General features: G+C 43.2%; 1 protein-coding gene across 2 annotated transcripts in view; it reads left to right on the top strand.

Annotated features, from left to right (window-relative positions):
• Positions 1 to 24,809, top strand: part of CACNA2D3 (calcium voltage-gated channel auxiliary subunit alpha2delta 3) — an 874,937-nt gene that overhangs the window by 323,161 nt on the left and 526,967 nt on the right. For both annotated transcript variants that reach the window (XM_036266884.1, XM_036266885.1), the window contains exon 5: positions 24,289 to 24,451. In XM_036266884.1, coding sequence (XP_036122777.1) covers positions 24,289 to 24,451 — 163 coding nt within the window. The remainder of the gene's footprint in view (positions 1 to 24,288; positions 24,452 to 24,809) is intronic.

The following is a 24,809-nucleotide window of genomic DNA, read 5'->3' as shown; positions in this document are numbered from 1 at the left end:
TCTAGGTATCTCTGCTCTGGCATAGAGGTTTTTTTAAGGTACCGACACATGGGGCCTGAAACATTTTATTTGCTGATCCTAAAGGCCTCTAAACGAAATGGCACCTTGCGGTTGATTAGGTGGAAGTGTATCAGAGCCTTGGCGGTGTGCACGGTGGGAACGGAGCCTGTTCGGGTTACAGAGAAGGTTAACCTCCACTGACAAGACGAAATTGAAGGCGTTTGCTCCTGCCAAAGAGCAGGTCCGGATCCGTATTGCCAGCTCAGAGCAGTTGATCCATTTTCTCCAGAGCATTATCTCAAATGAGGTGTCAGGGCACTGAATGGATTTACTGCCTTGTATTATTTTTTATTTTGATGTTTAATTTCTTATCCCACTTATTTATTGTCATATGAGGCTGAAACAATAACAAAAATACACAGGAAGGGCTGAATGAGGGGAAAAAAAATGACAGCCTTGCCATTTTTTATCTTATTCCTGGGTAGTTTTGCAGAATCCTTAAGGAATGCCATTGTATCACTTTCTAGTTTTTGTTTTCTGGACTCCTGATAGCTCATTTCCACAACTTATTATAATTCAGATAATAGGTCAGGTCACTCAGACATATTCAGAACACTCAGTAAATGCAAGGCCGTGTAGGGTATGGGCATGCTGTAGAGGTGACTGCTTTTCCATGATACCTTGTTCTGCTGCAGTTTTGGAAATCAGCCCAAGCCATCAAAAATGGAGTAGGCGCTGGAGCTGGTCAGGTGAGGTTTCCGGTGTAGAGTCCACCACCTCCTGGCTGTGGGACCTTCAGACAACTGCTCCATCGTCTGAGCTGCAGTGTCCTCAGAGGGCGAGAGGGGAGGGGCCTTGAGGAAGACCTTAGGAGATCCTAAGCAAGGAGACCCTGTTCTCCCTGGGCAATTCACCTTCAGTTAACTTCAGATAACCCTGGATGTACTAAAAATGAAATAACACTTTTTTTTCTAGACTAGCAAAATTCTAGATATGTCTTAAAAAGCGTGTATTTTCTCTCATTCCATTCTCTACCCTGTCCCCTCGCACCCATGATACTCCAATCCCAGGACAGAGTGAGTCAGCCTTTGGGAAACCCAGCTTTGCACGTCATCGGACACGGCCGCATGTTAGGCGCCCTAGTGGTGACTACACGTGTTATCACATGTTTTTTCTTGATCAGGGGAGCGGCTGTGTTTAAGATGCAAGGTAGTCATGGAAAAGACGTTCGTATATATTTTGAACCTTGGTAACCGGAGGTAGACGCCACCTCCCTCTGTGGAGCGTAGGCTGTGGCCTTGGGTGTCTCTCGCCTAATTAACTTCCTGGGGGACGCGCAGAAGTAAATCAGCAGAGCGACTGCACCACGGCGATGTTAAGTGCTGGAACATTCTAAATGGCAGTACTGATCATGATAATGAGGCCACATATTCTATGCTCATCTTTTAATTGCTTTTTAACTTTTCTAAGAGGGAATGGCAAAGTTACTCTGATGTGGCAACGAGGGGGTAATTTATTTCTTACTTCGACTGGACTTCGCAAAGAAATGCGTTAGCCTGTGGGAACTGAGAGCTCCTTTGGAGAAGAACAACACCAGTGATTTTAAATCTAGTTTAATGCTAATACGCAGCACCAACCATACGGATCTGCCTGAGAGTCGGGGGTCTTGTCGTGCATAAAGTGTTACACTCCAAAGCCCAGTACTCCGTTCAAATCTTGTTCCTTCACAGTTTGCTACTCAGTTGTGGATTCAAATTCATAGGTGAATGTTTTTACTTGAACCAAGGAAGTCCAGTTTTTGGACACTAGGGGAGCTCATTATTGGATGGCTAGTCTTGTGAGCTGCTGTTCTGTTTTGGACCTAAAGCTATGTGTTCAGATTCCATTCAGAGTTCTTGAGTGTCATCCATGTAACATTTGATTTAGTCTTACTGATGGCTTCATATAGAGTATGGTAGCCCAGTAAGTTTTTATACAAACCCTCTATAGTGTAGTATAGACTTCTTTTGAGGTCTCTGCCAGGCTAACAATGATCCCCCCAAAAAACCTTTATTTATGAGGAGGGGCCCCAAGAACCATGTTTGTACAACTTAACTCCATCACCCTCCCACCTTCTATGCCCCAGTTGATTGGACCATGGGTGGTCTTTTGATACATGGTGGACCAATTAGATCCTCTCTCCTAGGATCTGGGGATTGGATCAAAACTTTCCAATTATCCTGGGCTAAACTCTGAATAGAAAGGTATAAACAGGGAGACGCTATGGGTATTTCTCTTTGCTCTGTGAATCAGTGGGCAAGAACCCAGGCTGCAGAGAGGAGACTGGTGCAGATACCTGGAGAGAAGCAGAAAGGAGAAGTGAGCGAACTTGACCCAGGACCTTGATGGACTTCTTGTCGTTCCGGGCCTTTCTTGGGACCTGGCTGAATTCCATCAAACACTCTCCTATCTTAGGAAACATTTGATCACTTCTGTAAAAACTAACATAAGTAGATGTTTTTGCCTCTCTTTTGCATGTGAAGAAAACAGCTTCAGGGAAGCCAATCTTATTGCAAGTGTTGATGGCAGTGTTTCTGAACTCACTTAGGGTTCTAGCAACCCAAGTCAAAATAAAGTCAAAAACAAAAAGGGCATATTTTGCACGTACTTATCTGTGCATTCCATGTTATTACTCTGCCTATAAGCATGACTGGAGTCAAGGGTTGGACCAGGATCACTGCATCAAGCCCCACTCTGTTTTGCCAGCTCTTGGCTTTGTTTCTGTGGGGATTTGTTCTCAGAAGAGTGATCTCTGTATGTGGGGCAGGTGGCCACTGGCAGCCCAAAGCAGCAACATTGTAACTTGTGACTCTTGATAAAGGGCTTGGGACCCTCAGTCTCCCAGCATTCATAACACTGCCTGAAAAAGAAGGACTCTGATTGGCCAGGCTGGGCCACATGCTGGAGAGTGGCTGACAGGGCCCCTTGATTAACATCTCCCCCATGGATCAAGATTTGGGGTTTGGTTACTAAAACAAGCCCTGGCTGGTTTGGCTCAGCGGTTAGAGCGTGGGCCTGCAGTCTGGAGAGACCCAGGTTTGGTTCCTGCTAAAGGCACGTACCTTGGTTGCAGTTTGTCCCCGACCCTGGTTGGGTCGTGTGGGTGGCGGCCACTCCATGTGTCCCTTTCACATCGATGTTTCTCTCTCTCTCCCTCCCACTCTATCTGAACAAAATATTGAAAAATGTCCTCAGGTGAGGATAAAAAATAATAATAATAAAATAAAAAATAAATAAAACAAGGCAGAAGAGCCCTGGTCAGTTTTGCTCAGTGGTTAGAGCATCTGCCCATGGACCAGAGAGTTCGGGTTCAGTTCCTGCTAAGGGCACGTACCTCAGTTGTGGCTTGTCCCCGGCCCCGACTGGGGTCGTGTGGGTGGTAACCAGTCGATGTGTCTCTCTCACGTCGATGTTTCTCTGTCTCTCTCTTCCCCCTCTCTCTCCCTCCCGCTCTGTTTGAACATAAATGCAAAAATGTCCTTGGGTAAAGATAAAAAAAACAAACAAACAAACAAGGTAGAAGAGATGCTGAGCAGATCAAAGCAACCTTGTTTATCACATTTGCTTTCTTTCCTACCTGAGGATAGAGGATACTCATATGTGTGACATTCCCATATGCAACTTTTCTCCACCAGCTGCTGGTCTACCTCCCACCCAAGAAAAGCAATCTGAATATACATGATTGGGTATGAGCTTATTATTCTGATAACCTCAAATCTACTCTAATTAGGGAAGTCGGTCCTTTGCAATGTGAGTACTCCCACCACTGGTAAGATCAGGTGGCACACACTTCCTGAGTGCTTGAGCCAGATCCTGGGGTGGAGACCCCTGGTTTTCGATAGATGGCACGATGGTAATTGGATCAACACCTTTTTTTGACACATGCCTACCTGTTCAAAGCACATTTGAGTGCCTCCCAATAGCCAGGCAGGGTTGTAGGCACTGGGGTTCCAGCTATGCACAAAACAGAGAAAGTCTGAGTCTTCGTTGGAGCTCGAGTTTCTAATGGGGGGAGATGGACATAAACGTATGAACAAATAAAAAGAACTTCAGATGTTGATGGCAATCAAGAAAATAAAACAGCGTAGTGGGCCTATTGTTGTCTGATTCGGTAGTCACTAGCTGCGTGTGGCTATTTAAAGTTAAATTTTATTTCAATACAATCAATGAAAAAGTCAGTTCTTTAGTCACGCCAGTGTATTTCATGTGCTCAGGAACCACGAGTGGCGGTAGCTACTGTATCAGTGAAGATGTTGAGCATGTCTATCCTTGCACAAGCTCTCTCACAGTGGGCTTGACAGTGACTGGAAAGAGGCAGCTGGGGTTATTTTGGGAAGACCTTGCTGTGAAGCTGACACTTATACCAAGACCGAAAGCCAGCCATACAGAATTTCAAGGTAGAGCATTCCAGGCAGTTCAAACAATAAATGCAGAGACCCTGAGAGGGGATGAGATTGGCCTATTTGAAGATCCAAAGGTGGCCAGTGTCTCTGATTGATTTGCAGAGGAAGGAAAGAGCTAGATCAATATGACCTTGGGTTGGATTCTACTGGCTGGGAAGCCGTTACTCAAGGCAGGTAGTGAGGGCTTTATTTAATTTTTTAAAAATTATTTTTATTGATTTTTTTTTTCCTAAAGGAAAAGGAAAGGAGAGGGAGAGAGAGAGAGATAGAAACATTGATGACATAGAGACATTGATTGGCTGTTTCCTGCATGCCCCCTACGGGGGATCGAGCCTGCAACCGGGCATGTGCCCTGACAGGGAATCACTCCTGCGACATCTCGGAGCATGGGACAATGCTCAGTCAACTGAACCACACAGGTGGGGCGCTTTATGTAAGTTTTAATGAGTCATTCTGGCTCCTGGGAGGAAGAGGACCACAAAGGCAGAAGTAGCACGTAGAAGACCTCCAGAATCATTTGACGGCTATGAAAAGTGATGGAAGGCCCAGCCAGGCCAAGGTATGTTGCTAATATTCATTGGGTCTTGATGGAGTCCAAAGAGGGGTTCCCAGCTATCTGTCGTAGCATTAGACTGTGCAATCATACAGGCCCCAGGGGATCCTGAGCCCTCGGACCCTATGTGATTCCCCCAGCAGCCCCCTGACTCTCCAGGCCAGAACCTGGCTCCCTGTTGGCTGTCCTCAACCCCCTGAGCTCCTGCCATGCCTTGGGAACCACCAGGGCTCTGCTGCAGTACTTGATTCATGCCCTTCACATTTCTTCAACAATCCCGGTGGGTACTTGCTATGTGCCCGGTATTGCATTAGATGCTGGGGTTACAGTGGCACAGGAAGCAGCAGCTATGATCCCTGCAAACATATATTTCACAATGTAGAGTGGAGGCTGTTTGAATTAAACGGTCACTCGGACAAGTGTTCTGTGGTCTCTGGGATAAGTGCTGTACATGAGAGACCCATGAGACTTCAAGGGCACGCCATACGGATGTCCCCAGTCAGGGTTGTCAAAAGTGACTGTGCAAAGGATGTGATAACTGAACTGGATCTAAAGAGGAATGGGGATATGAAAGTGTCACTGGAAAAATGTTCTGGATAGGAGAGAACAGCATGGGCAGAGGCCATGTGGACCTAGAATCATGGAGCAATGGAGCCACTAACAGAGACCAGTGAGGTTGGGCGGCTCTAGGGTGGGGAGGGGCCAGAGCTGCAGGCCCTTTTCTGTCATGGTAAGGGACTTGTCCTTTGTCCTAAGAACCTTAGGAAATCCCTGGAGGATTGCATGTAGGGCAGTGGCCCAATCAGGAAGCTCACACTGCCCTAAGGAGACAAGAATGGAGGGTGGGCAAAGGAGCCCTCGAGGGACCCGCTGGGAAGCTCATCACCGCGAGTGGGAGATGATGGTGTTCCCGTCTTGTCTTTTCATATGTGCCCCTCTGCCCTCGGTCTGCCAGTCGGCTTCACCACGATAGTGACTGCTACTATTTTTCAAAACCCTGTTAGGTGAAATCATATGAAATTACCGATATACAACCATTTTTGACCTAAAAAGGCAGTTTGATACAGTTCAACCTAATACTGTAGCTTAGGCAGTGATCTGAGTGCTTTTTATTTATGTATTGATATATCCTTTATGTAAAATGACCCCACGATGATGTGGGTGGTTGTAATCCCATTGTATGATGAGGTGCGAAATTGTGGCTGGCCGCAGAGGTGAGCTCTGAACCCAGCATGCCCCAGTTAAACACCCCATTCCAAGGCTCTTCAAGTTAAATGCCAGGTGGCCAGCTGACCTGCAGAAAGCTGCAGTCCGTGGCCCGTGTAAGGAGCTTGTCAAGCAGGCCATTAATACTCAGGTGTTCTTAGAGGCCAGAGATTCCAGATGGCTGGGAGAAGGATATTCATTGTCTGCTTTTCTAAAGGAACGGTGGCACTTGGGGAATTATAAATGAGTTAATGTAACATTAGGACCTAGAAATAGTCTGGAACAGATCATTAAAAAATCAATTTTCACATATGAGAAGAAAATGAGGTTATTGAGTGGCAACCAGATAGCACCGGCCCTTTGGAGAGGGGCACGGACGAGTAGGGTGTATCTCTTCCCCACAGGAAGCGGGTGCGCTGAGAAGCTGGTGTGGCTTGGCTCATTTGGAGCCAATATTCTTACTAATTTTTATTTTTTAATCTAAGTTGTAAGAAGCTGGCTACCGTCCCAGAGCACAGAAGGGGAAATAATGAGGAAAAGAGGAGAGAACCAAAACCTACGAAGAGCCGGCTCTGGGCACTGTCCCCGTTGCTTCTGTACTTGTCCCATTCAGTCGTCGGAAAGACCTGAAGAGGGGGGTGGTGCGTGCCCTTTGCACAGGGAAAGAAACCGAGCCACAGAGACGTGGGTGCCCTCTGGAAGCAGGTGTGGTTCCCGCGCCGGGCATCAGCACCCCCCCTGCCCTGCTGTACCCGCGGGTTTCTTGCTTCATGAATGGAACACGGGGTGGAATCCAGGCAGAGGGAGAAATGGGGATCAGGAGGCCTGCCCAGATTTCACCCCCAGCTCGGACTCACTTCTGGGCTGGGAGTGGAAGGCCCTTCCTAGCTGGTGGTGGAACAGGAAGATGATTCCCTGAGGGGTGCAGAGCAGGATTATTGCACTTTTTATTCACCCCATCACCTGATCAGGGATCCGGGCACCGTGCTGGTACCAGGGATCAGAGGTGAGAAAGGTATTTCTGGGATGGACGGATGCGCCTGAAATCCAGGGAGGCGTGGGTGACTCACCACCCAAAACTGACCCTCGAAGCCTTAGAATCTAAGGGTTTCCAGGGAAGCAAACACCATGGAGGAAAGGGCCGAAGAACCCACTGATTTCCCTAGTGAGGAGAGGAGATCAGAGGCGCAGGATGAGTGGGAAGGAGAAGGGCTTCCAGGGGAGTGGGGGGCCCTGGGCTTCGCAGATGAGCTCAAGTCCTTCAGCACGATGCCCTTGAGTGAGCTCTTCCCGTGCTGGACCCTGGAAGGAGTTTCTCGTTGCTCCTCTTTCTGGTGAGGAAGTCGAAGCACATGCAGGTCAGGTAGAGAAAGGTGGGTGATGACGGGGCTCACAGGACTGGGGTGGGTAGAGACGGAAGCCGGTAACAGGGCCGGGTGGGCAATGTACACGAGGACAGGAACCCACCTGGCAGGAGGGGCACTTCCACATGAGGCCGGAGACGCTGAGAGCAGTCCTCCTGCTGCGATCCCGGAGGTCCTTCCCCGTCGGGGCGTGACGAGTGTGCTGGCTAGGACTCTGCTCGCGAGGAACAGAAACCCGCTCAGGTCAGCCCAGCCAGCGGCAGGGCTCAGTATGAAGGCCGAGGGGTGGGCGATGCCAGGGCCCTGGTTCAGCCGGCCCGCGAGGCCCTCCGTGGAAACGGCCTTGTCTAGACCTTAGTCAGAGGCAGGGGGGCCAGAGGGGGGTGAGACGCTGGTCGGTGGAGAGACCAGGTGGCAAGGTGGATAGCAACTGGTCCACAGAACCTTCCAAAGCCCGGGGAAGGGTTTGTTCTGAGTGTGGCTGGGAACCACTGGAGAGTAACCGTCCCACTCATGTTCCTAAGCGGTCACTCTGGCTGCTGCCTGGATGGTGGCAGGGGACAGGGAGACAGCTGGGAGTCCAGCGGACAACGCTGCCACAGCCCATGGAGAAGGACAGTGTGATGGTTGATTTTATGTGTCATCTGGTCTGGGCTGCGCTAGCAGTTATGTGTTTGCTCAAGTGCCAGTCTCCATGTTGCGGTGACGGCATTTTTTAGGTGACGGGCATTTACAATCAGTAGCTGAGTGAGGCAGGCCACCCTCTGTGATGAGGGGGCGCCGCCTCCAGGTGACAAGGGGGCGCCGCCTCCAGGTGACAAGGGGGCGCCGCCCCAGGTGACAAGGGGGCGCCGCCTCCAGGTGACAAGGAGGCGCCGCCCCAGGTGACAAGGGGGCACCGCCTCCAGGTGACAAGGGGGTGCCGCCTCCAGGTGACAAGAAGGCACCGCCCCAGGTGACAAGGGCAGGTTCACGAAGGAGAAGCAGCTCCGCCTCAAGATGGCAGCGCAATTGCCCGCCTGCTCCGGCCGGCCTGCCCTGTGGAGCTGGGCCGACTGCAGCGTGCGCGCTCACCCGTGTCCAGCCCAGCTCGCCCGGAGACTTCGGACTCGTCAGTCCCCACAATCAGATGGGCCGATTCATTTAATGAAGCTCAATCCCCCCCCCCCCAACACACACACATTGTGACCAATCCAGTCCTTTATCGAGTGGGTGCTGGCTTTGCTAATGGCCCGTGTTCTGGGTCCACCCTCAGGCTGTATCTTATGAGTTGGACATACTCTCGGGTTCAGGGCAGTAGACGGGGAGGGAAGCACAGGCCCACCTGCCGTGGAGTTTACGGTTGGTTGGTTCCACAACTCGAACACGGAGGAAACAATTAGAGACCCTTCGAGGCCGGATTTAATTAAATGCGTGGAGCAGGTACCTCCTGCCCATTAAGCCGGCCCTCTGCAGTAGGCCTCCAGGTTCTGTTCTGCAACTTACCTCGCAGGGAGGGAAACAGAAGTCACCCTGGGAAGCGCCGCGTCTCAGCCTGGGCTGCACACTGGAATCACCTGGCGGAGGCTGGAAAAACAGCCCCTTGGTATCTGAACGTAATTGTTCTGAGATCTGGCCTGGGCATCTGGACGCTGAAAAGCTCCCCAGCATTGCCTTAGGACATCTGGATGGAGGAGACCAGGTGCCTTGCGCCTGGAGAGTGAGGAGGGACCTAGGGGAGGGGTCAGGAAGCTATGACTTTCAGGCCGTAGCCTGCCCGGGCCTGTTTCTGTAAATAAAGTTTTATTTGGACTCAGCCTCATGCATTTGTTTATGCATTGCATTTGGTTACTTTTGTTAAAACAACAGAATTGAACATGGTGACAGAGACTATCTGGCTTGCAAAATGTAAACTAGTTTCTATCTGGCTCTTTATAGCAACAGTCTTCCAATCCCTAAACTAGGGGTGAAGAGTTTTCAGGGACGTGGGTGATGTGGGAGAGGCTCGGCCACCGTAGAGGAGAGCTAAGGTCCCTCGGGTTGAGATACTGCCTCAGGAGGCTTCTCAACACACACAGGCTGTCACCACCAACTGATCAGCCAGGACACACAAACTGAAACCTTTTTGCTGTGTAGTGATATTCCCTGCTGCATTGGAAGTTTGACTCTGCATGGCGACCCGTGTGCAGCTCACCTGTTGGATTCTACAGTTGGTGCAGGGGTGGAGCAGTGAAGTATTTTCACTGGTGGCACTCCTCTCAGAACTGAAAATTGCCACCTTCCTTGACAATGGCATTGAAGGACAGGGACTCCGCCAGCAGGGGATGCCTGGGCAGCCCTCGGGGAGGCTGCAGCTCCTGGGGGCATCGTAGGTCTGCCTCGCCCCCTCATCTTATGGTGGTTTTCACAGATCAGCAATTCCAGGCACTTCTGGAGTCACCTTTACACCCCCAGCCCCCCACACGCTCTGGATACACTCTTCTGTCTGAATGGCAGGGGTGCAGCAGCATGACCTTGGCCTCCTGCAGCTTCCCTTCCCCTGGGCCGAAGGAGACACTGCTCGCTACAGGAGCTTCCCCGCCTGCTGAGAACCTTCCTGGGCACCGCGTGGCCGGGAGAGCTGACTGAAGACAGGTCTGCGAGGAGACCTGGTAACCCAGTGGATTCTGATGTTGGTCATTTGGTCGGTTAGTCAGTCAACAAGCGGAAGGGTCTGGGGACACGATCGTGCCCAACACGGACATGACTGCTGAACTAGTCTCATGAGGAGCTGCCCACTGATAAACAGTCCAAGTGCTTGTACGGTGACCCGCATGGTCAGTGCTGATCGGCTGTGTGGTGACTGCTGTCTTCCACACTCCGCCCCAGACTGAAGGCCCTGAGAAGTCCTGCGATAAAGTAACCTCGTTGCCTTTCCTTAGACCCCTGCTGTCCCTGAATTTCCCAACCTCTGTTCACCATGGCACACGTTGAAAAAATTACTTTGTCCGAGTAACCTGGGGAATGGCTTTCTGTGGCGCGGATCCTGTTTTGGAGATGCTGCTTTGGGACACAGCCGAGAGGTGCTGCCTGCGCCCAGGGGTGCTCCCCCAGCCACTGGGACGCCCCCACGGACTCTGTCCCTTGTATTTCTATTTGCTTTTAGTGTATTTTTTGTAGTTTTAGAATGTTCATGTTAGTTTGATAGTTGGTGAGTAGGTTATATGTGTTATAAATAAATATGTATCTAGGAGATGCTGCTCAAAAATATTTTTTAAAAGATTGTTTGTTTAGAGCAGTTTCAGGTTTACAACAAAATTGAGAGAGAGGTACAGAGAGATCTACCCTCTGCTCCCACACAGGCATAAGCGTTATCAACATCGCTCACCAAGGGTGGACCTGCGTTGGGGTTTCCTCTTGGCATTTTCTATTCCATGGGTTTGGAGAGTGTATAGTTGGGGTCATACAGTATGTAGCCTGTGTAGATTGGCTTCTTTCAGTCAGTAATGTGCATTTAAGTTCCTCCACAGGTCATTTCTTTTCAGTTCTAAATAATACTCCATTGTCTGGCTGCACCATACTTTATTTGTTCACTTACCCTCTGAAAAACATTTGGTTGATTCCAAGTTTTGGCTATTATACATAAAGTTTCTATAGACATCTGTGTGCAGGTTTGTGTGTGGACATGTTTTCAACTCTTTTGGGAAATGCCAGTAGTGTGGTTGCTGGATCACATGGTAAGAGTATGTTCAACTGTGTCAGAAACCACCAAACTGTCTTCAAAAGCGGCTGCGCTGTTTTGCATTCCCACCAGCCGTGTAAGAGTTCCTGTTGCTCCACATTGCGGCCAGCATCTGCTGCCGTCAGTGTCCTGGACTCCGGCCCTTCTACTGGGATGTGTGTTACCTCGTCGTTCAACTCACCTTTTCCTGACGGCACGAGGTGGAGCCTCTTTAACACGCTCATGTGTCATTGTGTATCTATTTACTGAGATATCTTCCCAAGTGTTTGGCCTATTTTTTTAATTGAGTTGTTAGTTTTCTTACTGTTGAGTTTAAGTGTGCTTCGTATGTTTGGGGTAACAGTTCTTTATCACATTTGTCTACAAATATTTTTTTCCATTCTGTGGCTTGTCTTCTAATTCTCTTGACACTGTCTTTCACAGAGCAGAGTTTTTTTTATTTTTTATTATATATATTTTTTCTTTATTGATTTTTTTTTAGAGAGAGGGAGAAGGAGAGATAGAAACATTGATGAGAGAGAACATCAATTGGCTGCCTCCTGCATGCCCCCCACTGAGGACTTGGCCCACACCCTGGGCATGTGCCCTCACTGGGAATCAAACTGGTGACTTCCTGGTGCATGGGTCGACGCTCAACCACTGAGCCACAGTGGCCGGGCCAGAGTTTTAATTCTAATGAAGTCTAGTTTATAATGATCTTCGTGGATTGGGGCTTTGGTGTTGTACCTGAAAGGCATCACCATACCCAAGGTCTCCTAGGTTTTTCTCTCAAGTTATCTTCTAGGGGATTTATAATTTTCATTTTATATTTAGGTCTGTGATTCATTTTGAGTTAATTTTTGTGAAGGGCCTAAGGTCTGTGTTTAGATTCTTCTTCTTCTTCTTTTTTTTGCATGTGGGTGTTCAGAATTTCCAGCATGATTTGTTAAAGAAACTGTCTTTGCTCCTTTGTCAAAAATCAGTTGACTGTACTTACGAGAGTCCATTTCTGGGCTCTCCACTTTGTTTCATTGATCTATTTACCTATTCTTTTGCCAATATCACAGTGTTTCTATTACTGTTGTTTTATAAACTCTTGAAGTCAGGTAGCATCAGTCTTCCAACATTATTCTTTTCTTTAATATTGTGCTCAAAAACTTTTTAGCAAAAGAAATGCTTAATTTCTTCCAGCCTGAGTTTTTTTCATTTCTGTCTCTTAAAAATCTCTCAACACCCTACTGCAAGGGACGGCAAACTGTAGCCTGCAGGCCAAGTCTCTTTTGTAATTGTGTAGATTTTTGGTAGGTGAAGCTTGGCGCACAGCCAGGCACATCGGTTGATGTGTTGTCTGGGCCGCTGTCATGCTGTAACAGCAGAGGCGAGGTGTTGCAGCCAAGTCTCCATCTCTTACAAAGCCTACAGTGCTCACTGTGACCCTTCGCAGCAGTCCGGGCCTAGCCCTGCCCTAAGGCACCTGTTTTAGACGCCCGCTGACCACTTCATTCTGAGCCAGTGCTGGGCCAGCTTTCGGTGACCAGCACACCCACCACTTCAAATGCCACAGTCTGTGCCCTGGATCAGTTTCCTTTGTATCCCATTACAGATGTCAGCGTAAACACGTCTCTGATATAGGCATGCAACAGATTACCACTCAGGAACAAATTACTGACACATTCAAAATATGCATGGATCTCAAAAACATTTTAAATGAAAGAAGCAGGATCAAAAGAGTGCATGTGTGCAATCCCATTTTCATAGGAAGTTCTAGAACAGGCAATGGTGGTGGTGGTAAGGGGTTGCTGCTGGGAAGGAAGGAGGGGACCCACTGGCCAGGGACACAGAACATGCTGCGTTACTGGAAATGTTCTGTCTTGATGTAGTGTGGGTTCCTCAGGTGTATTCATTTGTCAGTACTCATTGACTTACATGCTAAAGAACTGCATTTAATTATATAGAAATATATGCCTTAATAAGAAAATTGATCACACAATAACCACTTTTTAAACAGTGATTATTTCAAAACCATTGCAGAAGCAAAACTCAAGTGAACACATTCCACTCCTGGTCATTTTATAAAGCACAATTTACCGTAATATGACACCCAGAAACAAAAGAAATCATACGTTTCTGCTGAAACATCAGCCCAGGGAGCACCTTACCAGTCAGAAACCCCTGGACTGGCTCATGAACTGCCCACACCCAGGCAGAGGCCCCTTCTTCTAAAGGGATGTGCTTTCTAGGTAACATGTCAGCCAGGTTTCTCCCACAGCTCTGTGTTAACTAAGGTCTTTATCTTCCTCAGACCCAAGCGCTTCACAGAATATCAATGTGTTTTAAAACTCAAGTCTTCAATGCCATTGTTTCATTATAACTGGATGTTAAATTAACAAAATAGAGCCTTGGCCTGCGTGGTAAAGGCCAACGCAATCGTGGTTCACACGCAGGGGTAACAATACTTATATCAAACAAAGTAGACTTTGGAACAAAGCCTATGGTGAGAGACAAAGACAGACACTGCATAATGATAAAGGGAGTAATCCAACAAGAGTATATAATTCTTATAAACATTTATGCATTCAACATAGGATGACCTAAATATATAAAGCAAATCTTGATGGACATAAAGGGAGAGACTGATAGTAATTCAGTCATATAGAGGATTTTAACACTCTATTGACATCAGTGGATAGATCTTCCAGACAGAAAATCGCCAGCAATCATCAGCCTTAAATGACATACTAGTTCAGATGGATTTAATCAATATCTTCAGAGTATTTCACCCAAAAGCAGCAGAATATACGTTCTTTTCATGTACACATGAAACATTTTCTAGGATAGACCACATGTTAGGACACACAACAAGTCTCAAGAAATTCAAAAAGATTGAAATCATATCAAACATCTTTCTTCTCTGACCACAGTGGTATCAAACTAGAAATCAATTAAAAGAAAATCTGGCCCTGGCCAGTGTCACTCAGTAGTTAGCACATTGGCTTAAGCACTAAAAGGTCATGGATTCGATTCCCAGTCAAGGACATGTACCTGGGTTGCTGGTTTTCCCCAGCCCTGGTCAGGGGCATGTAGGAAGCAACCAATCAATGTCTCTCTTGCATTGATCTCTCTCTCTCTCTCTCTCTCTCTCTCTCTCTCTCCCCCCCGCCCCCATCTCTTCCTATCTCCCTTCCACTATCTCTAAAAATCAATGGAAAAAAATATCCTCTGGTGAGGATTATCTGAAAAACCAAACCAAACAAACAAAAAACATTGAAAAATACACAAAGACATGGAGGCTAAATAACATGTTACTAAACATTGAATTAGTTAACAATGAGACCAAGGAAGAAATCAAAAGGAACCTTGAAACAAATGAAAATAAGAACATGACGGCTCAAAATCCACGGGACACAGTGAAGGCAGTGCTAAGAGAAAAATAGATAACATTACAGGCCAATCTCAAGAATCAAGAAAAATTCAAAAAACAATCTGACTTTATACTTTAAGGAATTTGTAAAACAACAACAAACAAAGCTCAAAATGAGTAGAAGAAATGAAATAATAATGATCAGAGCAGAAATAAATGAAATAGAATCTTAAAAGAAACAAACAAAAAAGACAACAAAAACAATACAAAAGATCAATGAAACCAAGAGCTGGTTCTTTGAAAGATAAATAAGATTGACCAACCTTTAACCACACTCATCAAAAAGAAAAGAGAGAGGTTTCAAATAAATAAAAGAAGAAATGAAAAAGGCGATGTAACAACTGACACCAAACAAATGCGAAGGATTCTAAGGAAATATTACAATTACATGCCAACAAATTGGACAATCTGGATGAAATGGATAAATTCCTAGAAATATACAATCTTCCAAAACTGAATCAGGAAGAATCAGAGAATCTGAATAGACAGATTACAACTAACGAAACTGAAGCAGTAATAAAATAAATCCCAACAAACAAAATCCTGGACTGGGTGGCTTCATAGGTGAATTTCACCAAACATTCAAAGAAGAACTAACACCTGTTTCTCCCAAACTATTCCAAAAAATTTAAGAGGAAAGAAGGCTCCCGTGCTAATTTCATGAGTCCAGCATTATCCTAATTCCAAAACCAGATCAAGAAACTGCAAAGAAAGAAAATTATAGGTCACTGTCCTTGATGAACTTAGATACTAAATTCCTTAACAAAATATTAGCAACCAAGATCCAGCAATAAATTTAAAAAACCATACACCATGACCAAGTGGAATTTATTTCAGGGATGCAAGGCTGGTACAATATCTGCAAATCAATCAATATGATACACCACATAAACAAAATGAAGGATAAAAACCACATAATCATACCAATAAAAGCAGAACAAGCACTTGATGAAATCTCACACCCATTCATGATAAAAAACAAAAACAAAATCTCTCAGCAAAATGGAAATAGAGAGAACATTTCTCAATGTAATAAAGTCCATGTATGACAGACCCACAGCCAACATCAAACTCAATGGGCAAAAACTACAAGCATTTCCCTGAAGACTGGGAACAAGACTGGGATCTCTGTTTTCACCATTCTATTCAACCTAGTACGGGAAGTCCTAGCCACTATAATCAGACAAGAAGAAGTAAAAGGCATCTGGATTGGAAAGGAAGAAATAAAACTCATTATTTGCAGATGACATGATACTGTATACAGAGACCCTAAAGATTCCACTAAAAATCTACTAGAACTGACAAATGAATTCAGTAAAGTAGCAGGATACTAAGTAAATATTTAGAAATTAATTGCATTTTTTACACCAATAATGAACTATCAGGAAGTGAAATTAGGAAAACAATTCCATTTACAATTGCATTAAAAAACAATAACCTAGGGATAAACTTAACCGTGGATATAAACGACCTGTACTCAGAAAATTATAAGCCACTGAAGAAAGAAATCGAATAAGATACAAATAAATAAGTGGAAGCATATACCATGTTCATGGACAGAGTATTTAACTAATATAATTAAAATGTTCATACTACCCAAATCAATCTATAGATTCAATGCAATTTATATCAATATACCAAAGTATATTTCACAGAACTAGACACAAATACACCAAAAATTTATATGGAACCACTAAAGACCCCCAAATAGCCACAGCAATCATGAATAAGAAGAACAAAGTTGGAAGAGTCAGTAATATCCAATACCTGATATTAAATTCTACTACAGCCTCATAGTAATCAAAACATCATGGTGCTTGTTGAAGGCCTTGGGGCATGCGAGTGGGATAGAGGAGTTTAATGGGGGGAAAAGGGGGGACATTTGTAATACTTTCAACAATAAAGATTTAAAAAACCCAGCATGGTACTGCCATAAAAACAGACATATAGATCAATGGAACAGAATAGAAAGCCCAGAAATAAACCCATGCCCTTATGGTCAATTAATATTTGGCAAAAGAGGCAAGAACATACAGTGGGGTAAAGATAGTCGAATCAATAAATGGTGTTGGGAAAATTGGACAGAAACATGAAAAAAAATGAAACTAGACTAACTTCTTACACCATACACAAGAATAAACTCAAAATGGATTAAACAACTTAAATGTTAGACTTGAAATCATAAAAATTCTAGAAGAAAACAGGCAAACAATAAAATCTCAGACATCCCTCGTAGCAATATTTTTTTCTGGGATATAGCCTCAGGCAAGGGAAACAAAATAAAAAACACACAAATGAAACTACATCAAACTGAAAAGTTTTTGCAAAGAAAAACATCAACAAAATGAAAAGACAGTGCACTGAATGGGAGAATGTACTCATTAATGATACATCTAATAGTGGTTAATATCCAAATTTTGTAAAGAACTCATACAACTCAACACCATGAAAATAAACAATACAATTATAAAATGGGCAAAAGACCACAATAGACATTCTCCAAAGAGGACATACACATGGCCAATAGACATGAAAAGATGCTCAACATCACTAAGCATCAGAGAAATGCAAATTAAAACTTCAATGAGACATCACCTCATACCTGTCAAAATGGCTATCATCAATAAATTAACAAACAACAAATATTGACAAGGATGTGGAGAAAAGGGAACCCTTGTGCTCTGTTGGTGGGAATGCAGATTGGTACAGCCTCTGTGGAAAGCAGTATGGAGTTACATCAAAAAATAAAAAATGGAACTGCATTGTGACCCAGCAATTCTGCTCCTGCAAATATACTGGAAGAAATCTGAAACACTAATTCAGAAGAATATGTGCACCCCTGTGTTCATTGCAGCATTTTTACAATAGCATTTTGCCAAGATCTGCAAACAGCCCAAGGGTCCAACAGTACATGAGTGAATAAAAAAGCTGTGGTACATTTACATGATTAAATACTACTTGGCAATAGAAAATTAAAAAAAAATCTTACCCTTTGCAACAGCATGGATTGACCTGGAGAATAGTATGGTAAGTGAAATAAACCAGTCAGGAAAAGACAAGTACCATATGATATCACTTGTATGTGGAATCTAATGAACAGAATAAACTAATAAATAAAATAACAACAGACTCATAGATATAGAGAACAGACTGACAGCTGTCAGAGGGGAGGGGGTTTGGGAAACTGGGTGAAAAAGGTGAAATGATTAAGCAAACAAACAAACAAACTCAACAGCAGTATGGTGATTACCAGAGGGAAAGGGGGGTTGCGGGAGGTTGAAGATGGAAGGAGACTTGACTTGAAGTGGGGAACACACAATGCAAGACACAGATGATGTGTTATAGAATTGTACACCTGAAACTTATATAATTTTAGAACCAATGTCACCCCAATAAATTCAGTTAAAACAAAAAAAGTAACATTACGTTTCTGAGTTGTAAAGGGGGAAAGGCAAAGAAATCAGTCATCACTCATGATCAGTTAAAACGGATATTATGGGGAATGTTGCTTTATAATGATAAGAGGGGGAAAAGCCCTGACAATGAATCTTTCCAGACAACAGTAATGTTTGCAATTATTTTCTGAGAAAGAAAAACACAAAAAAACTATTGTTTAATATTAAAAAAAAAAGAAAAAAATCAGAAAATCATTTGACTGTATATCTGTGGCTTTATTGCTGGACTCGGACTCTCTCTGTTCCGTTGATCTGTTTGTCTCCTCTAATGCCAATACCACTCTGTTTTGATTAATTAGGTTTATAGTAAAACTTCAGATCAGTAAATGTGAGTCCTTGGACTTGGTTCTTCTTTTATAAAATTGTTTTTAATATTATAGATCCCTTTTACTTCCATGTAAAACTTAAAATCAACTTGATAATTCCTTAAAAGACTGTTGAGATTTTGATTGGGATTTTGTTAATTTTTTAGATCTGTTTGGGAAAAATTAACACCTTAATATTGAGTTTTCTCATCCTTAAGCACAGTATCTCTCTCTGTTTATCTAAGCCTTTTAAAATTTCTTACAGCAATATACAGGGTGGGGAAAATGTAGGTTTACAGTTGTTCAAATGAAAAATAATGCAATAATTAATAAATAATAATACAAGAATAAGCTCTGTGTTTTGCACACTCATAACTGTGAACCTACTTTTGCCCTATCCTGCGTTGTAGTTTTCAGCAGACATGTATTATATATGCGTTTTATAAAACTACACCTAAATATTTCATCTTTTTTATACTATTGTGTTATTTGTTCTTTCAATGTTAATTTTCAATTGTTCTTTGTTAGTATATTTAAATACAATTGGTTTTTATATATTGATCTTGTTTCCTGTGATTTTGCTAAACTCATTAGTTATAATAGATTATGTAGATTCCTTAGGGTTTTACACAGGCAATCATGCTGTATGCAAATAAAGATTTTTCCTTTCCCATACCTATAACATTAACTTATTTACGTGTTCGTCTTACTGAATTTGCCAGGACCACCCATGTAATCTGAATGGAAATGATAAGACATCTTCGCCACGCCCCGGCTCTCAGAGGAAACATATTCCGTGTTTCATCATGTACATAATGTCAGCTGTAGGTTCTTCATAAGTGCTCTGTGTCAGGTTGAGGACATTTTATTCTATTTCTAATTTCCTGGGAGTTTTTTGATAAACCAAAGTTGAATTCTTTCAAATGATTTTTTTTTTTTGCATTTATTTGTCATAGGATTTTTTTTCTTTATTCTGTTAATATGGTAAACTGTGCTGATTGAATTTTCAAATGTAAAACCAACCTTGAATTCCTGGGATAACCACAACTGGGTCATGGTGTATTATTTTTTTTATTATAAGTGAATTTGAGTCAATATTTTGTTAAGATTTTTACATCTAGGTTAATGAGGGATATTGATGTGTAATTGAAAAATATTCTTGTTTGACTTTGGCATCAGGGTTATGCTGCTTTCATTAAATATGTTCAGACATATTCTCTCCTTTAAATATATAAGATAATTTGTATTTTTTTTCTCATATATTTGATAGAATTCATTATTTAAGGCATCTGAACCTAGAGTTATTTGTTTTATCATGGCTCTTAATTATGAACTCAGTTTGTTTTGTATGTATATGGCCAGTCATATCTTTTTGAGTCAGTTTTGCTAATTTGTTTTTCAAGGAATTTAACATTTAACTCAGGTTATCAAATATTGGCATAAAGTTGTTTGTAATATTCCCTTATCATTTCATTATCTCTAGGATATATAATAATGTTTCCTCTTTCATTCCTAATGCTAATATTCTGTGCTTTCTCTTTTTATTCATTCTTCTAGCTAAGGTTTTATAATTTTACTAACTCTTTTAAAGAACCAACTTTTAATATCATTGATTTTCCCCTCATGGTATTTGCTTTCTGTTTTATTGCTTTCTGCTTTTATCTCTATTATTCTAATTCTTCTTTTAACATTGAGTTTCATTTGTTCTTTTTATCTTAAGGTAGTATCTTAACCTATTCCTCTTAAAATTTGCTTCTTTTCTACAAGCTCTTAATTCTGTAAATTTTTCTGTAAACTCTGTTTTAGCTATATCTCATATATATTGATATTTATTCATTATCATTCATTTCAAAATATTTTCAAATTTTCCATGTCATTTTCTTTCTTTTTTTAAATTTATTTATTTTTGTTACAGATGTTTCTCCTTTTCCCCCCACTGATTCCCCCCTCTCCCTTCCTTCCCACCCTGTCCCCAGCTTTGTTGTCCATGTCCATTCTTCATGCATACATGCATATAAGTTCTGTGGTTTATCTCTCCCCCACCACCCCCTGTTCTGGGGATTGTCAATCTGTACCCCACTTCCATGTCTCTGGGACTAACCCATTCCTCAGACTGTTATGTTAATTATATTCCACAAATAAGTGAGATCATATGATACTTGTCTTTCTCTGTTTGGCTTGTTTTGCTTAGGATGATACTTTCCAGGTCCCTCCATGTAGTCTCAAAGGATAAGAGATCTTTCTTTCTTACAGCTGCATAGTACTCCATTGTGTATATGTACCACAGCTTTTCTATCCATTCGTCTACTGATGGACACTTGGGCTGTTTCCAGATCTTAACTATTGTAAATAGTGCTGCTACGAACATGGGGGTACATATATTCTTTCTGATTGGTGTTTCAGGCTTCTTAGAGTATATTCCTAGAAGTGGGATCACTGGGTCAAATGGCAGTTCAATTTTAATTTTTTGAGGTAACACCATATTGTTTTCCCAATTAAAAAATGGGCAGTGGAACTAAATAGACACCTCTCCAAACAGGACATACAAAAGGCCAAAAGACATATGAAGAAATGCTCAACATCACTAATCATCAGAAGATGCAAATTAAAACAACAATGAGATACCACCTCACACCTGTCAGAATGGCCGCCAACAAGTGTTGGCGAGGGTGTGGAGAAAAGGGGACTCTAGTACACTGCTGGTGGGAATGCAGACTGGTGCAGCCATTTTCTTTCTTGACACATGTATTATTAAGTATTGTGTTGTTTAATTTCCCAATCTTTAGGGTTTTTCTAGACATAATCTTTTCATAGATATCATTGATATTTTATATCAATATCATATATTATTTTCTAAAATTAGCCCATTGTTATCAGAGACAATACTATGTGGATTTCAGTCATTTTAAACTTATCGAGACTTGTTTGATGGTTCCGTTTATGATTCTGAAAATAATGTGTGCTCTGCAGTTGTTAGGTATGTAGTTCTATATGTAGTGTTAGAATGGTATAGCTTTCTCTGTCCCTTTACTGTTTTTAATCCTCACCCAAGGATATTTTAATTGATTGATTGAGAGAAAGAGAGAGAGAGAGAGAGAGAGAGAAGAGAAATGATCAGTTGCTTCCCATATGCACCCCAACCAGGAATTGACCCCACAACCTTTTTGGTTTATGGGACGACACTCAACCAACCAAGCCACCCAGCTGGGCTGTCCCTTTACTTTTAATCTCTCTATTCTTTGATTTTAAAGTAGGTTTTATGTAGACAAAATATAGCTTGTTCTTTTTTAATTTCCTCTGTGACAGTCTTTATCTTTTAACTAGTGTATTGTTAGCATTTACATTTAAAGTGATTATTGATATATTTGGATTAACATGTACTATATTTGTAACTGTTTTGTATTTATTGTCTTCATTCTTTGTCTTTTTCCTTTTCTTCATTGTTTTCCTTCCTTCCTTCCTTCCTTCCTTCCTTCCTTCCTTCCTTCCTTCCTTCCTTCCTTCCTTCCTTCCTTCCTTCCTTCCTTCCTTTCTTTCTCTTTATGGTCTTCTACTTCTTTTCTGGTTTTAATTGAGCATATTATATAACTTAATTTTCTCTCCTTTCTTAACATGTAAAATTGTCTTACAGTCACTTTATAGTTTTCAATATACATTTACAACTAATTCAAGTCTACTTTCAATTAACCCTGTACCACTTCATGGGTAGCACAGGATCCTTATAACAGAGTATTCTCAATTCCTCTCTCCTGTCCCTTATAACTCTGTTGTTAATTTAACTTTTTCCCCATAAACTATAATCATCCAATAATTTGTTGACATTATTTTTTATCAAACTGTTATTTGTCAGATAAAAATAAGAAAATGAAATATTTTGTTTTACTTTTATTTATTCCTGCTATAACATTCTTATTTATGTAGATCGTAGTTTCTGACCTATATCATTTTTCTTCTCTTTAAAGAATTTTTAACAATTTTTTGCAAGGCAGGTCTACTTGCAACAAATTCCTTCCATTTTTGTTTGTCTGAAGAGTCTTTATTTCTCCTTTGCTTTTAAAGGATAATTTAGGTTGGTGGGCTTTTTCTTTGAATACTTTAAGCATGTTACTTCACTTTCTTCTTGCTTGCATGGTTTCTGAAGAGAAGTCTGCTGTAATCCTTATCTTGTTTCTCCATAGGAAAAGTGCCTCCTGCTTCAACCTACCCCCTGGTTTTTTTTTATTACAAATATGTTTTTTTTCTTTATTGATTTTTTTAGAGAGAGGAAGGGAGAGGGAGAGAGAGGAAGGGAGAGGGAGAGAGAGAAACAGCGATGAGAGACATCGACTGGACGCCTCCTGCATGCCCCCACTGGGGATTGGGCCCACAACCTGGGCATGTGCCCTGACCAGGAATCGAACCGGTGACCTCTTGGTGCATGGGTCGATGCTCAACCACTGAGCCACACCCGCAGAGCCCCCGGCTCCTTTAAAGATTTCTTTTAGTCTTTGAGTTTTTGCTGTTTGAATATGTATGCTGAGGTGTAGGTTTTTCGTAGTCATGTGCTTGGAGCTTTCTGAGCTCCTTGGAATGTGGTTTGGTGCTTGTCATAATTTTGGAAAAATTTCAGCCATTATTGTGTCAAATACTTCTTCCATTTCTTTATCTCTTCCCCTTCTGGTATCCCCATTACATACATGTTACACCATTTTTGTAATTGTCCCACAGTTCTTGAATGCCCTTTTTCTTTTTTTTTTTCTCCATTTTTTCCTCTTGTTTTTCAGTTTCAGGAAGTTTCTGTTGAGCTATTTTTAGGTTCATTGATTATATCCTCAGCTGTGTTCAGTCTACTGATGAGCCAGCAAAAGCAATCTTTCTTTCTGTTACAGTGTTTTTGGTTTCTAGCATTTCCTTCTTATTCTTTCTTAGAATATCCATCATTATCCATTTGTTCTTACCTGCATTTTACTTTTTCCAGTAGTGTCCTGAGCATATTAATCACACTTGTTTTACATTCCCAACCTGATTTGTCCCAACCACACCTGCCACCCGCCCCCTCACGCTCATGCCCTGCAGACGAGAGCACGTCCTGTGGAGACGACGCCCTGGGCTTGATCATCAGCCGTGCAGTGATCGCTGCCCAGGGCCCTGCATCTCCCTGCCTCAGTTTCCTCATTTGTGAAGTGGGAATACTCCTAAGATCTTTTTCATTGCATGGTTAGAAAGATCAACATATGAAAGGAGAGTTAACCCCTGAAAAGCACTTAAAATAATTTCTGGCACAAAGTAAGCGTTCTCTATGTGTGTTCCATGACGATGATATTGATGGTGATGATGATATGATAATACCGAGACAGCCATTTGTATAGCATGTGCGCACACTCCCCTCTGAGGACCTTTGCCCTCGCTGACCCCCCGTCTGTGACGTTGCCCACACAGCTCACTCCCCCTCCCTTCAGCTTGTGTTGGTGTCCCTGGAGCAGCGAGACCTCCTCTGAGACTTGTACAGAAAAACTCAGTCCTTCCCCTGCTACTCCCCCCCCCGCCCCGCTGTATTATTTTTCTATAGCAAGTGTGACTGTCTGGCATATTATACTTACTTCTTATTTTTCTGTGCTTTCCAGTCTCCTTCAACTTAACTGTAGGTTGCATGAGGACAGGGTCTGTCTTCGACGATTTAGAAATTCCCAGGTTTAGAGGTTCTGTGCAGCTCCCTCACTTCACGTCTCCCGGAATATTTAGTGACGCCGGGAGACATCTGTGTGACAGCTGCCACCCATGACACAGTGACCACAAGGGGTCACATGACCAGAGCGGACCCCCTGTCTGAGCCCCAGCCCTCTGCCCTGAACCCCCCGTGATGTTTCCCGACTTTCTCTTTCAGTATGAATACTTCAATGCCGTGCTGATAAACGAGAGGGACAAAGACGGGAATTTTCTGGAGCTGGGGAAGGAATTCATCTTAGCCCCAAACGACCATTTCAATAACTTGCCGGTGAACATCAGTCTGAGTGACGTCCAGGTGCCAACGAACATGTACAACAAAGGTAGGCCAGGCGGCTGCGCTCCGGCGGGGGGCGGCCAGGAGGCGGTGGGGGCAGGGCTGGCTGGTCTGGGATAGTGTGTCACTGTGAGAAACACAATTAGAGTGTGGGTATGTCAGCGCGAGCAGGACAGGTGGTGAGTGCCTGCTCTTCTTGGACCCTCTGCGGTGGGGGCAGGGCTGGCTGGTCTGGGATAGTGTGTCACTGTGAGAAACACAATTAGAGTGTGGGTATGTCAGCGCGAGCAGGACAGGTGGTGAGTGCCTGCTCTTCTTGGACCCTCTCTGGCTTGCTGTTCCCTGTGCTGTTTGCAGGAAGCTCTCTGACAGGGGTTCTGCAAAGGGCCAGACAGTAGGTATCT

This window comes from Molossus molossus, unplaced genomic scaffold (assembly GCF_014108415.1).
Source record: "Molossus molossus isolate mMolMol1 unplaced genomic scaffold, mMolMol1.p scaffold_m16_p_18, whole genome shotgun sequence".
NCBI classification, from domain to species: Eukaryota; Metazoa; Chordata; class Mammalia; order Chiroptera; family Molossidae; genus Molossus; species Molossus molossus.
Note: the sequence above shows the minus strand (reverse complement) of the source record. Positions and strands in the feature narration are given on the sequence as shown.